The sequence below is a fragment of the Bos grunniens genome, chromosome 27, assembly GCF_055505025.1.
Source record: "Bos grunniens cultivar Pamir isolate PY7600 chromosome 27, Bosgru_T2T1.0, whole genome shotgun sequence".
Classification (NCBI taxonomy): Eukaryota; Metazoa; Chordata; class Mammalia; order Artiodactyla; family Bovidae; genus Bos; species Bos grunniens.
The window spans coordinates 27,158,468-27,171,293 of NC_141191.1; the positions used below are offsets into that span (position 1 = coordinate 27,158,468).

A 12,826-nucleotide genomic window follows, 5' to 3' on the forward strand; every position below is an offset into this window, starting at 1 on the left:
CAATATTGTGGGCAGAATCTTTGGAGGGAGAATTATGCAAACTTCCACACTGAGGAGCCTTCCTTTGCAGAATCTGCACCTCCTCTACATCATGACTACATCCAGAAGGGAAGATTTCAATCTTCTCTTCCAGTTTTCAAGCTTATTAGACCTTCCTTTAAGACACTATGAAAAAAGACATAGAGATCAACGTTAGCAGGTGAAAAGGAACTTACTTGTAATTGGGCAGGCAAAACCAGTCCTATCTCCCAGATAACCTTTAATGTCTCATACCAGAGGCCTTCTCCAGTTTTTGATAATAAGAGCTGACATTTACATAGCATTTAGCAAGTGCCAGAAGCTGTTCTAAGCAACTTGGCATACATTAACTCATTTATTTCTCCCAACTCTTAATATCCCCACCTTGCAGACGTGTTTACAGACATTGAATAACTTCTGGATTATTCAATGTTTTATTCTGAGCAACGTCAAAGCAAAGACAAGATATGAAGGAATGGGCAACAGCCAGAGAAACTGCATGCACACACACCATTTAGCTCACAGCTTCTACTCATTTATTTCCTTCAACCAGCCAAACAATACAAGCAGGCAGGAGGAGAAGTGGGTGGAATCCTGTTCCAGGACTGACTAGTGCCTCTCACTCCCTTGGGTGCCACTTATTCTCGCAGAATGAATATTCATCAAGACTTGGCTGGCTGGCACACTGTTCTGATTAGGGAGGCTGAGCCCTAGGGCTTTGCCTCACAATCTATTGGTCTGCAGTAGCATCAGCCCTATTCTGATTGCTGTGCTGTGCTTAGTAGCTCAGTCCTGTCTGACTCTTTGTGACCCTATGGACTGTAGCCCACCAGGCTCTTCTGTCCATGGGGATTCTCCAGGCAAGATTACTGGAGTGGGTGACCATGCCCTCCTCCAGGGGATCTTCCCAACCCAGGGATTGAACCCAGGTCTCCTGCACTGCAGGCAGACTCTTTACCATCTGAGCCACTGCTGCTGCTGCTGCCGCCGCTGTCAAGTGGCTTCAGTCGTGTCTGACTCTCTGCAATCCCATAGACGGCAGCCCACCAGGCTCCCCCGTCCCTCGGATTCTCCAGGCAAGAACACTGGAGTGGGTTGCCATTTCCTTCTCCAATGCATGAAAGTGAAAAGTGAAAGTGAAGTTGCTCAGTTGTGTCCGACTCTTAGCGACCCCATGGACTGCAGCCTACCAGGCTCCTCCATTCATGGGATTTTCCAGGCAAGAGACTGGAGTGGGGTGCCATTGCCTTCTCCATCTGAGCCACTAGGGAAGCCCAAAGTTATGTAGGCCATTACATCATTACATATGCATTATATATAGTTATATCATAGTTACATCATTTCCACATCAATATCTTCCAGAACTTTGGAGAACTTTCCTAAACATGTTTATGACTTTGGAAGTTTTTCTACACTTATTTATGACCTTGGGAACTTTTCTAAACTTGTTTATGACCAGGTGTTTATCTTTTTTGAATGAGAAAGCCATGTGCTAATCCTTCATGGAGAATATATGTTCGATTTTAATCAGTTTTGGAAAAATGTTTAGAAGAAATGCTTTGGGAAAGCTAGTTTACCATTTTTAAAGTACAGCAAATAGATTTTTATTTATCCTTGTTAAAATGTAGAATAAGCCATCCTTTAATCACACACAGCTAGTTAGTGACAAATTTAGGGTTCACATTCAAGCAGTCTAAATGCAGAATCCACATGTTTAACTACTGTCTAATATTGTCCTTCTGTCATCAATGCCCATGATGCCAGAAGCCCAGATTTCTCTATGAAGGTATTACTACTAAGCTGAGAGAATTTTTAGCTGAAGTTTTGTCCGGAAACCCAGGAGAATCTTTTTTTGTAAAGCTATAGGTGAACACAGCCTGGAACTAACAGTTCCTTGTTCCACTCAATACTACTCCCAAGTGTACAGTTCATACCCGGAGAAAATCCAGTTCATCAGAGGGCAGACAATGGATGTCTTGTGAGCAACATCCAGAGGACCCTGCTATGTAAAAGATATAAAGCAACTGAAAATTTTAATGGTGGGGAGGGGGCAGGGGGGATGCTAATAAACTAATATATAGGGAATCTTTAAATTATTATAATTTTCCTCCCTTGTAATAAGTTGCTTTACCTAATAAAATTTTCTCTGGCACAATGTGGTTAGCATAACTGCAGCTGTTAGAATTATTGTTCACCTATCAGTTCAGTTCAGTTGCTCAGTCACGCTATTTCAAATCTTAAAAGATGATGCTGTGAAAGTGCTGCACTCAATATGCCAGCAAATTTGGAAAACTCAGCAGTGGCCACAGGACTGGAAAAGGTCAGTTTTCATTCCAATCCCAAAGAATGCTAAAACTACCGCACAATTGCCCTCATCTTACATGCAAAGTGATGATTAAAGTTGTTCACCTATAGCTTTACAAAAAAAGATTCTCCTGGGTTTCTGGATAAAACTTCAGCTAAAAATTCTCTCAGCTTAGTAGTAATCCCTTCATAGAGAAATCTGGGCTTCTGGCATGATGGGCATTGATGACAGAAGGACAACATTACCTTCTTCTAAGGCTCAGGTGAGGAAACGGCACTGTCTCAGCCAAAAGATAACTTTAGTTTGGGCTCCGGTTGTAGAGGAGGCAATGCAGAGAGCACTGAAGAATAAGTGGACTTAGTACATAGGAGATGCCGCCAGTGAACTTGTATCTGGAGCAGATCAGTGGGAAGGATATGGACGGAATAAACACACCAAGTCTAACGGCAATAAAGACACCGAACAAGTTCATGACCATATAATTTACAAAGCTTATCCTATGGGGAGAAAAATAAATATCACAACACTGTCCTGAAAAATGAGTGTCCTTTTAATTGGTGGCTCTTTTGTGTCAGCAATATGGTTAAGAGAGAGTGCTATGTGCTCACAATTTTATACCACTTGGACATGATTTTTCTGAAAACATTTTTGAAAATAAGATGCTATACAACTATGATACTCAACAACAAGTTACTGGAGAAAGTGAGGGGCTGGGCGGGATCTTCAATTTTCAGAAGAAACAATTAAACCTGATTTTCTCTGTTTAAGATTCCCATTACATGTAAAATAGTGATATTTATTCCCAGTCAGTATCTTTGCCATAAAGGAAATTGTGAGGTGAGTGCTATCAATAGTGGCTATTAACACATTATGTATGACACACAAGAGCAAGAAACTAAAAGCGAAAATATCCTCACAAAACACCCTGGTCTTTTAATCCTCACGACAATGCTACAATAAAATCAGAATTTTAGAATGACAGAGCTGAAGCCTATCTACCAAGACTAGCCAGCTAGTAACCACGAGAGATGTGATTCGAGCCCAGGGTTGTTTTAAAATAAGCTTTGATTTTTTTCTCATGAGGGTACAGTGCATCCCGCATGGAATTGTGTTTAGCTATAAAAGATCAGGTAATGATATCTGCTCTTCATGTTTAGAGCTCAACATTAGTCCATACAAACCCAAACCTTATAAATACTTAATGTTAAGCACTTTTACTACTTTCCAGTGAAGGGGAAAAAAAATTGCAATTGATTGAATGCATTTTCAGACACAGTTTACCAGTAGAATAGTTTCAGGCAATTCAGCCTTTTTAAAAAATCTCTATCCAGCAGAAAGTTTTAAATTTATTTTGTACAGATAAACAGACATACTAGATGCATTTTGACTTAGGGTGAACATTACTATGAGTAACTGGCATTCAGGGTAGCAGGTGACATAATTCCTGTGTTTCCATTCAGGGACAGGGTCACAGTAAACAGGGCAAAGGGGAGTTATGGACACCTAATGCATCATGTTGATCCACCAACTCCTCAGTGCCACCCCGTGCTGTCCATTAGGATTCAAAACCAGGAGAATGTGTGCTGTGAACAGATTTTAGTTACACTGAGGGAAGTTTTTCTATCCAGTCACACATTTGTCAATATGTGAACAATGGCACAAATTTATAAAACAAATGGATAATGTTAGTATTATAATCTGTAACCACAGACTAGATGGCAATAAATGTCACTCATAACATTAATTATGTTTTTGACCTTATTGTATTTAACGGTGCTGCTGCTGCTGCTAAGTCAGTTCAGTCATATCCGACTCTGTGTGACCCCATAGATGGCAGCCCACCAGGCTCCCCTGTCCCTGGGATTCTTCAGGCAAGGACACTGGAGTGGGTTGCCATTTCCTTCTCCAATGCATGAAAGTGGAAAGTGAAAGTGAAGTCGCTCAGTCACGTCCGACGCTCAGCGACCCCATGGACTGCAGCCTTCCAGGCTCCTCCGTCCATGGGATTTTCCAGGCAGGAGTACTGGAGTGGGGTGCCATTGCCTTCTCCAGTATTTAACGGTAGTCATCAATAAACTTACCTACTTATTTGGATGGGAACGTTAGCATCACACTACACTGAATAATGAACATGTGAAAAAAACAGTTTATCATGTGGTTTAATATTCTGCAAAGCGCAATTTCTACCTGACCCATCTAAATCTTGGACATTTCTTAAGACACAGACTCTCCATCTATGTCTCCTCTCTTGGAATAATGCTATTTTTCTAAATTTCCATAATGCCTACTTTACTATTAAACAAGAAGCAGGAAATGGAGAACTTAATGAGATGATCCAAATCATCGATACATTTCTTTTGATGGTAGACAATAAAAAAAGGAAGGTATAGACAGAGGAAAGAGAAAGAAATTGCTGAAGAATGGCTTCTGAAGGTGAGTGATGGGTGCAGCAAGCCAGTTTTTATCTTAGTTTGGGAAGGAGAGGGAAGAAGGATGAGAAGGTCAACTAAAAAGAATTCAAAAGAAAGGAACATGTTTGTAATTATTTCAGTCAAGTTTAAGATGAGAAATGAAAGCACAGAGATAACAGAATAGAAAAAAACATAATTTTAGTAGTTAACATTTATTGAACTATTAATTCCATTTTGCAGAGGGGAACCTAAGACAAGAGGGGTTAAATAGCTTGCCCAAATCTACACAGTTCGTTCATGGCAGAGCCTGGATTTCAATCCTTCAATCCGAACTTCTATTTTAAAATGAGGTACTTAACGGAGCACATAGAGTGAGAACTCTCATAGAGAGGGGACATAGAGACCAAGGGATTAACTGGGAGGGGGAGAAGGCCGCATTAAAAAAAAATTTTTTTTTAACCAGTGGGCTAATTATATGTGTTGTATGTTAGTCGCTCAGTCGTGTCTGACTCTGCGATCCCATGGTCTGTAGCCCATCAGGCTCCTATGTCCATGAGATTCTCCAGGCAAGAATACTGGAGTGGATTGCCATTCCCTTCCCTAGGGGATGTTTCTGACCCAGGAATCGAACCTGTCTCCTGCATTGCAGGCAGATCTTTACCATCTGAGTCACAAGGGAAGCAGACAGAACACTTTGTATATGTTAGCTCATTTAATTCCGCTAACAATTCTATTCGATAGATACTAGCTCATTTTTCAGACAGGGGCACTTGACATTTGATAAACGACACATACCTTGCACAGAGTTCCATCTCAATAGCAGGTTCTGCAGCAAAACAAGGAAGACTGAAGGAGACTTGGCAACAGAACGGTACAGGGCAAGGTAAGCAGGTTCAAAATGAGAAATGCAGGAAAAGTTTCTCACTTAAGCCCAGGCTAGTTTCAGTTTTCAAATCTCCCCGCCCAGCCCGCGAAGGCGTCACAAAGCCCGCCCCTCGGCAGCAAGGCCACGCCCCCTTCCGCGGAGGGGCTCGGAGCTCCCAATACTTCCCTCCCACCCTTTGACCCCGCCCACTCCTCCCAGCATCATTTCCTGTGCGCTGGGCACTAATTGGTCCGGCAGTCGGAAGTGAGGGCGGGCGGTGGGTCCGTTGCCGCAGTGACAGAGCTGGGGGAGTCCGAAGATGGCGGCGTCGCGTCGCTCTCAGCATCATCACCACCATCATCAACAACAGCTCCAGCCCGCCCCAGGGGCTTCGGCGCCGCCGCCGCCACCTCCCCTCCCACTCAGCCCGGGCCTGGCCCCTGGGACCACCCCGGCCTCCCCTACGGTGGGCGGCCTGGCTCCGTTCGCCTCCCCGAGGCACGGCCTAGCGCTGCCTGAGGGGGATGGCAGTCGGGATCCGCCCGACAGGCCCCGATCCCCGGACCCGGTTGACAGTGCCAGCTGTTGCAGTCCCACGAGCACAATCTGTACGGTCGCCGCCGCTCCGGTGGTCCCGGCGGTTTCTGCCTCATCTGCCGTCGGGGTCGCTCCCAACCCAGCCGGCGGCGGCAGTAACAATTCACCGTCGTCCTCTTCTTCCCCGACTTCTTCCTCCTCTTCCTCTCCATCCTCCCCCGGATCGAGCTTGGCGGAGAGCCCCGAGGCGGCCGGAGTTAGCACCACAGCACCATTGGGGCCTGGGGCTGCGGGCCCGGGGCCAGGGGTCCCAGCAGTGAGCGGGGCCCTGCGGGAACTGCTGGAGGCCTGTCGCAATGGGGACGTGTCCCGGGTAAAGAGGCTGGTGGACGCGGCAAACGTGAATGCTAAGGACATGGCCGGCCGGAAGTCTTCTCCCCTGCACTTCGCTGCAGGTCAGAGACTTTTTGAATTGTTTATTAAGGGTTTTGTGTTTGGCACTGGGCTCCGGGTAGGGAAAGAAAACGAGTTATGATGATGCGAACGATGGGGGCGTGGTGATGATGCCTCAGTACTTCTCGGGAAGCCTTGAGGTTCCTTTCTTTAGGTGGTGCCAGGGTGACGGGGGCGTGGTAGGGGACCGTGTGAGTCCCTTCTTTTTAGTTTGCACAGTGATCCTTGTGCTCATCCCCAGCCTCCCTTAGTGGTCGTCTCAGGACATGGATATACTTAACTTGAGTTCCGAGTGTGTCGGAATAAAGTTGATCTGAGCAGTGTTAGAGTAGTTTTGTCGTGTGTTTGCTGATTTCCTTTTTACAGGAGTAATGTCGCATGAGGACAAACTAGACCAAGAGAGGTTTAATAAAACTCAACAAGTGTTAAGTAGCTATCGTAACCTTATTATTAATATAAGAGACTTAAATGAAGTTAGTGAAACTTTTTCCGCTTTTGAGGTAGTGTACAGTCCGATTGGGTAGATCAAAATGTGCCTATGTGAAACAACTGGAGAAGAATATTTGGATGCATTATGTGATGGCAGAAGAAAAAGCTTTGAAGTTCTGGCAACTGCTGTCTGTTGCTTGTGTAACAGATAATTTACCTTATCTCAGTAGCCTCAGTCTCCTCATGGGCAAAAATGTATATGGGGATTGTGTGAGGATTTACTGAGAAGTATCTGGAACCTAAGTTCTCCCCCTGAAATACTTATTCCTAAAACCTGGACCGCTGCACACTTTTATTTTTAAAGCAAGTAATTATTTTTTTTAAAAAACCGATAATATGTTTTTATAAAATACAGAGAAATTTAAAACAAAAAGGATCATAATCTCATTGCCTAGATACCTCCTATTAACATTAAAAAATAAAAATGCTAAGGTTATATACCTTAGAAATGTTACATTAGAAATGTGTATGTTGTATGTACATTCATATAGTACAGAAATATACGAAATGAAAAAGCATCACACATAATCAGAGATGATACTCCGAAGATAACTTCTGTTAAGTTTCATGCTGTATTTCTAATATATACCACTCTTTGAGTTTGTTCTGTTAATGTAAAGCGTATGTTAAGAACTTAATGTATTGTTTATTTCTACCAGAACTCGGAAAATATTTTTATCCTCATTTTACAGATGATGAAAGTGAAGCATGTACACTTAAATAATCCTAAATTCACAAAAGAAGTAGTGGAACTTGGATTTAAACTTAGTTTGATTTTGAAATGTGTGAAGTCCAGGTTGAACAATTACACTTGGTTTAAGATGACTTTTCATTTTTGTGAGTAATTTTTATGGAGTTTTCACTTTGGCAGTGTTTGGGGAGAAGAATTAATTGGGGGCATATACACTCCAAGAGTAATGTTCACATTTTTTTTTTTTTTTGCAGTCCATACTTAGCAATAAATTTTATTTTGTAACATGCAAAGTGAATCAAAAGTTTCAGGAAACAGTTCTTTGCCTTGCTACATGTGTTGTACTCTGATATTTTATATCCTAATCCATTTCCTTTCTTGCAAATGCTATTTGTTATCCCATTAATGAGTCATGGTCAGCAGTGTGAGAAATACTTAACAGGAAATCATTATTAGATCGCTGGGAATGTGGACACTACTATTAGGAAAGATTGAGGGCAGGAGGAGAATGGGGCGACAGAGGGTGAGAGGGTTGGATGGCATCATCAACACAATAGACCTGAGTTTGAGCAAACTCGGGGAAATGGTGAAGGACAGGGAAGCCTGGCATGCTGCAGTCTGTAGGGTCACAAAGAGTCAGACATGGCTTAGCAACTGAACATCAACTATTAGGAATGTAGAATTGAATCAAAATCAGGCTCCCATTTAAGTGGACAGATGCTCACAAGTGTTGCTTATTTTAGATGAAATCATTTCTTTTTTTTAGGCAGGATGAAAGATCTATAATAAATGAAGCATAACTGCCTTTGTAGACTTTATCCCAAATTTTCCTATTAGAACACGTTGTTTCACGAATCTTGCCGTTTTTCATCATACTGCATTGTAAGTAATCACTTGCAGATGATAGTTACATTAATTTTGGTAATATTTAGGATTAGTCACACATAAAATAGTGCTTATCTCCCAAGTCACATCTTCTGTTTGCCACAATAGTTACTTTTTATTCTGTTTTTAGAGTTTTATGTGTACCCAGCTAAGCTAGAAGACAAACAGTGAAACAGTCCTGTAATTATGTTGTAGTTATGAGACCCTAATCTTGAACTGGCTTATTTAGGGAAAAAAATAATCTGTTTTAGTTCCGTGTGGAAAAGGGAACAAAAACAGTGAAACTGTCTATGGTGTAAAAGCGTAATACTATAGTCAATTTACTGTATTTCATGTTTATGTTCATAGCATTAAAGCTTTGTTTAATCTAGTCTTGTTCATGCCTAGGCTGGGTAATTAAAAGTGATTCTCAGTTGACTATTACATGATTGGAATGCTAGTCACTGAATGTCATGGAAGAGCTGTTTTAAAGATAGGAAATTGGTACCATGCCTTGGATGAAAAGATTTAAAAATTGTAGTTCCAGTGTTCCACAAATCTTTAATTACTTAAGATGTGAAAGTCACTCAGTCGTGTCCAGCTCTTTGGGACCTTATGGACTTTACAGAACCCCATGGAATTCTCCAGGCCAGAATACTGGAGTGGGTAGCCTTTCCCTTCTCCAGGGAATCTTCCCAACCCAGGGATTGAACCCAGGTCTCCCACATTGCAGGCAGATTCTTTACCAACTGAGCCACAAGGGAAGCCCAAGAATGCTGGAGTGGGTAGCCTATCCCTTCTCCAGCTGATCTTCCTGACACAAAAATCAAAACGGGATCTCCTGCATTGTAGGCAGATTCTTTACCAAGTGAGCTGATAGCTTATCATAGGTTGGTGTTAAATATTGACACAGTTTTGAAGTGGTCAGTTGTCCTTACCCTTATGGAGCTTACAGTCTACTGGGGAAAACTAAAAGCAACAATAACAAAAACCCCACAAAGTGTCCTAGAGTGATAGGAAAAGTAAACTGTTCTCTTTTGGAGCAGGCAGTAAGGACGTTTGTCCTGATTTTAGATCATTTAAAGAAGTCTTTCTAGATAAAGAGATGTTTTAAAGCGAGGATTTAAAGGATGAGTCCAAGCTAGCCAAGCAAAGATGGGAAGGAAGAATGTTAATTAATGCCTTTATTTCCATTTAAAAATAAGTATAGTTCTATGGAATGAAATGAAATCATTTTTAAGGCTCTTTGAAGTGGTGTGAAGTCGTATTCATATTTAAATCCTTATGTCTTTTTTTTAAACCATAAGTCTTTCCAGCAGCGGAGTTAAGAATCCTTTCTATCCCACTTTGGACTCTGATAATTGTTAAATGTGTCTTAGAGACAGTATTAATAATGTCCCCAACTAGAAACATAATCTTTAGTTTCCACTATTGGTATAGATTCTTACAGTACTGCTTCTGATACCTTCTTAAAATGACTGTATTAAAATGATCCAGAAGAAGGAAATGGCAACCCACTTCAGTGTTCTTGCCTGGAGAATCCCAGAGACAGAGGAGCCTGGTAGGAGGCCATCTATGGGGTCTCACAGAGTCAGACACGACTGAAGCGACTTAGTAGCAGCAGCAGCGGCAGCAGAGTTTATATAAGACTTTTACAGATAAGATGCTTGACCTTGGTTGTTCAAAGGACTATCAAAGCTGTTGAAATAGGATCAATTTAGAGTGATGTATCTCCTGAATTCAATTCCTAGTAATGACATATTGTTGTTAAAGGACCAGTATATTCTGATGAGTTTTCTTTTTAAAGAAAAGTTCGGATAAGGTCTTTGTGAAAAAACAACGAAAAAAGTGTTTAATGAAGCACTGATTTCTGAAATTTCATGGTATTTACTTTAAACTGAAGAAATTTTGAAGTAGGCTTCCTGGTTACTTGAATGGTGAGCATTAGTTAACGTATGACTTGACTAGGACTTGTAATACAGGGTACTTCAATATCAAAACCAGCAAAATATGTATGGGAGTTTTGTGCTTTCTTTTGATTTGACAGATATCTCCCTCAACGCATATTAACCGTATAGAGATTGCCCTACTCATTTCTCTTTCTCTTAATTTTTTCCATCATGTCCATACTTGTCCCCCTACCTCCATCTCCTTCACTGTTTCAATTCTGTTTAAAAAAGAACGAAACAAAACACCGGGCTCTAGACTGTTGTTGCCCATCAGTAGGTAAAAAAATGAGTCAGAACACTTTAGTTCTGGAATGGGAATCTTTCTATACGTTATCTGGCAAAGTCCTTGATTATACAAATGTTTATATAGTTATATAGTCCTTGATTATAGCAAATGTTTTTGCCTCAAGGTTTAGCAAAGGTCCGATTTGATATAAGAAGAAAAGGTGCTAGTTTCATAAATATCTTCTCAGACTTAAAATTGTTGGCTACAAACTGAATTATCTTTTACTTAGTCTTTTCTCAACATCTTATACTTTGGTTAAGGTACCACTTTAAAAAAGTTCACATAGAACTTTTAGTTAGACAGGTGTACAAAGTGTCTCTTTCTTTTGGATTAATGGTACTGCTCTTTGGAAGCAAATGATTGAAAGAGCAAATTAGTTAAATGAAGGTGTTACGTAGAAGTGTCTCTCAGTAGTAGTAAGTTGGTAACAAGCAGACTGCAACCATAGAGGAATACATACATCGGTTAAAAATACTGTCTGATTTCTGTTATATACCTGTCTGCTTATATTTTCCTTTATACATCAGTATTTTTTTTTATGATGTGTAATTTGTAGACATTTGTGCAGCTGCCCGTAAATACACCAGTATACATATCATTATCCAGAGTTTAGTGTTTGTTTAAAGATTTGTCTTTTCATATAAAATCTGTACAAATCTTACATCTTATACTCACAGAATTCTGACAAATGCAAATGCCTGTATAATCCAAATCGTTACAGCTAATTTAGAAAGTTCCTTCATGTTATTTCCCTCTATCCCTACCCCTCCCCTCCCAGCAGACACATTGTTCCAACTTTTTTCCACTATAGATTGGGTTGTCTGTTTTAGAAGTTCATATAAATGGAATTATGCAATATTTCCTTTTTTGGTAAGACTTCTTTTGCTAAACATAATGCTTTTGATGTAACTTGTATCAGTAGTAGGTACTTCATTATATGAGCATGCTACGTTTGCTTTATACCTTCAGTTTGGTTTATCGCTACTTTTAGACCCTTAGGCTGTTTTCAATTTTTGACTATTACGAATAAAGCTGTTACACTCATTCTTGTAAAATTCTTTTTGAGAACGTAGATCTTTCTCAGTAGCTCGTATTGAAATTGCTGGGCTTTAGGGTAGGTAAATTTTAAGTTTTATAAGAAACTGCCAGACCTTTTCTCAAGGTGGATGTGCCATTTTACATTCCCATTAACAACATACAAGAGTTTCCATTGTTGCATGTCTTTGCCAACATTTAATGTTTTCTGTTGCTTTCATTTTAACCAGTCTGATGAGAATGTGTGGTATCTCATTCTGCTTTTATTTTGCATTTCCCTGACCTTTCCATGTGTTTATCTGCCATTTATATTTTTTCATAAAGTCCACTTACCTTTTTTTAAACTGGGCAAATCAGTAGGACTATATTAGTATATAGTATTATAAGGCTATTAGTATATAGCCTTACTGTATTCAGTTCAGTTCAGTTCAGTTCAGTCGCTCAGTCGTGTCCAACTCTTTGCGACCCATGAATTGCAGCACTCCAGGCCTCCCTGTCCATCACCAACTCCCGGAGTTCACTCAGACTCATGTCCATTGAGTCAGTGATGCCATCCAGCCATCTCATCCTCTGTCGTCCCCTTCTCCTCCTGCCCCCAATCCCTCCCAGCATCAGTCTTTTCCAGTGAGTCAACTCTTCACATGAGGTGGCCAAAGTACTGGAGTTTCAGCTTTAGCATCATTCCTTCCAAAGAAATCCCAGGGCTGATATCCTTTAGAATGGACTGGTTGGATCTCCTTGCAGTCCAAGGGACTCTCAAGAGTCTTCTCCAACACCACAGTTCAAAAGCATCAATTCTTCGGCACTCAGCCTTCTTCACAGTCCAACTCTCACATCCATGCATGACCACTGGAAAAACCATAGCCTTGACTAGATGGACCTTTGTTGGCAAAGTAATGTCTCTACTTTTGAACATGCTATCT

At 41.0% G+C, this 12,826-nt stretch overlaps 1 protein-coding gene and 1 long non-coding RNA gene across 5 annotated transcripts in view; one reads left to right on the forward strand and one right to left on the reverse strand.

The window, feature by feature from the left end:
• LOC147343679 (uncharacterized) overlaps positions 1-5,890 on the reverse strand; it is a 117,424-nt gene extending 111,534 nt beyond the window's left edge. For all 3 annotated transcript variants that reach the window (XR_015155938.1, XR_015155939.1, XR_015155940.1), the window contains exon 1: positions 5,530-5,890. This is a non-coding gene — a long non-coding RNA (uncharacterized LOC147343679). The remainder of the gene's footprint in view (positions 1-5,529) is intronic.
• A 2-nt stretch (positions 5,891-5,892) lies between these two features.
• The window catches only part of TNKS (tankyrase), a 160,174-nt gene continuing 153,240 nt past the window's right edge, over positions 5,893-12,826 (forward strand). For both annotated transcript variants that reach the window (XM_086379630.1, XM_086379631.1), the window contains exon 1: positions 5,893-6,591. In XM_086379630.1, coding sequence (XP_086235756.1) covers positions 5,919-6,591 — 673 coding nt within the window. In that variant the 5' untranslated portion in view covers positions 5,893-5,918. The remainder of the gene's footprint in view (positions 6,592-12,826) is intronic.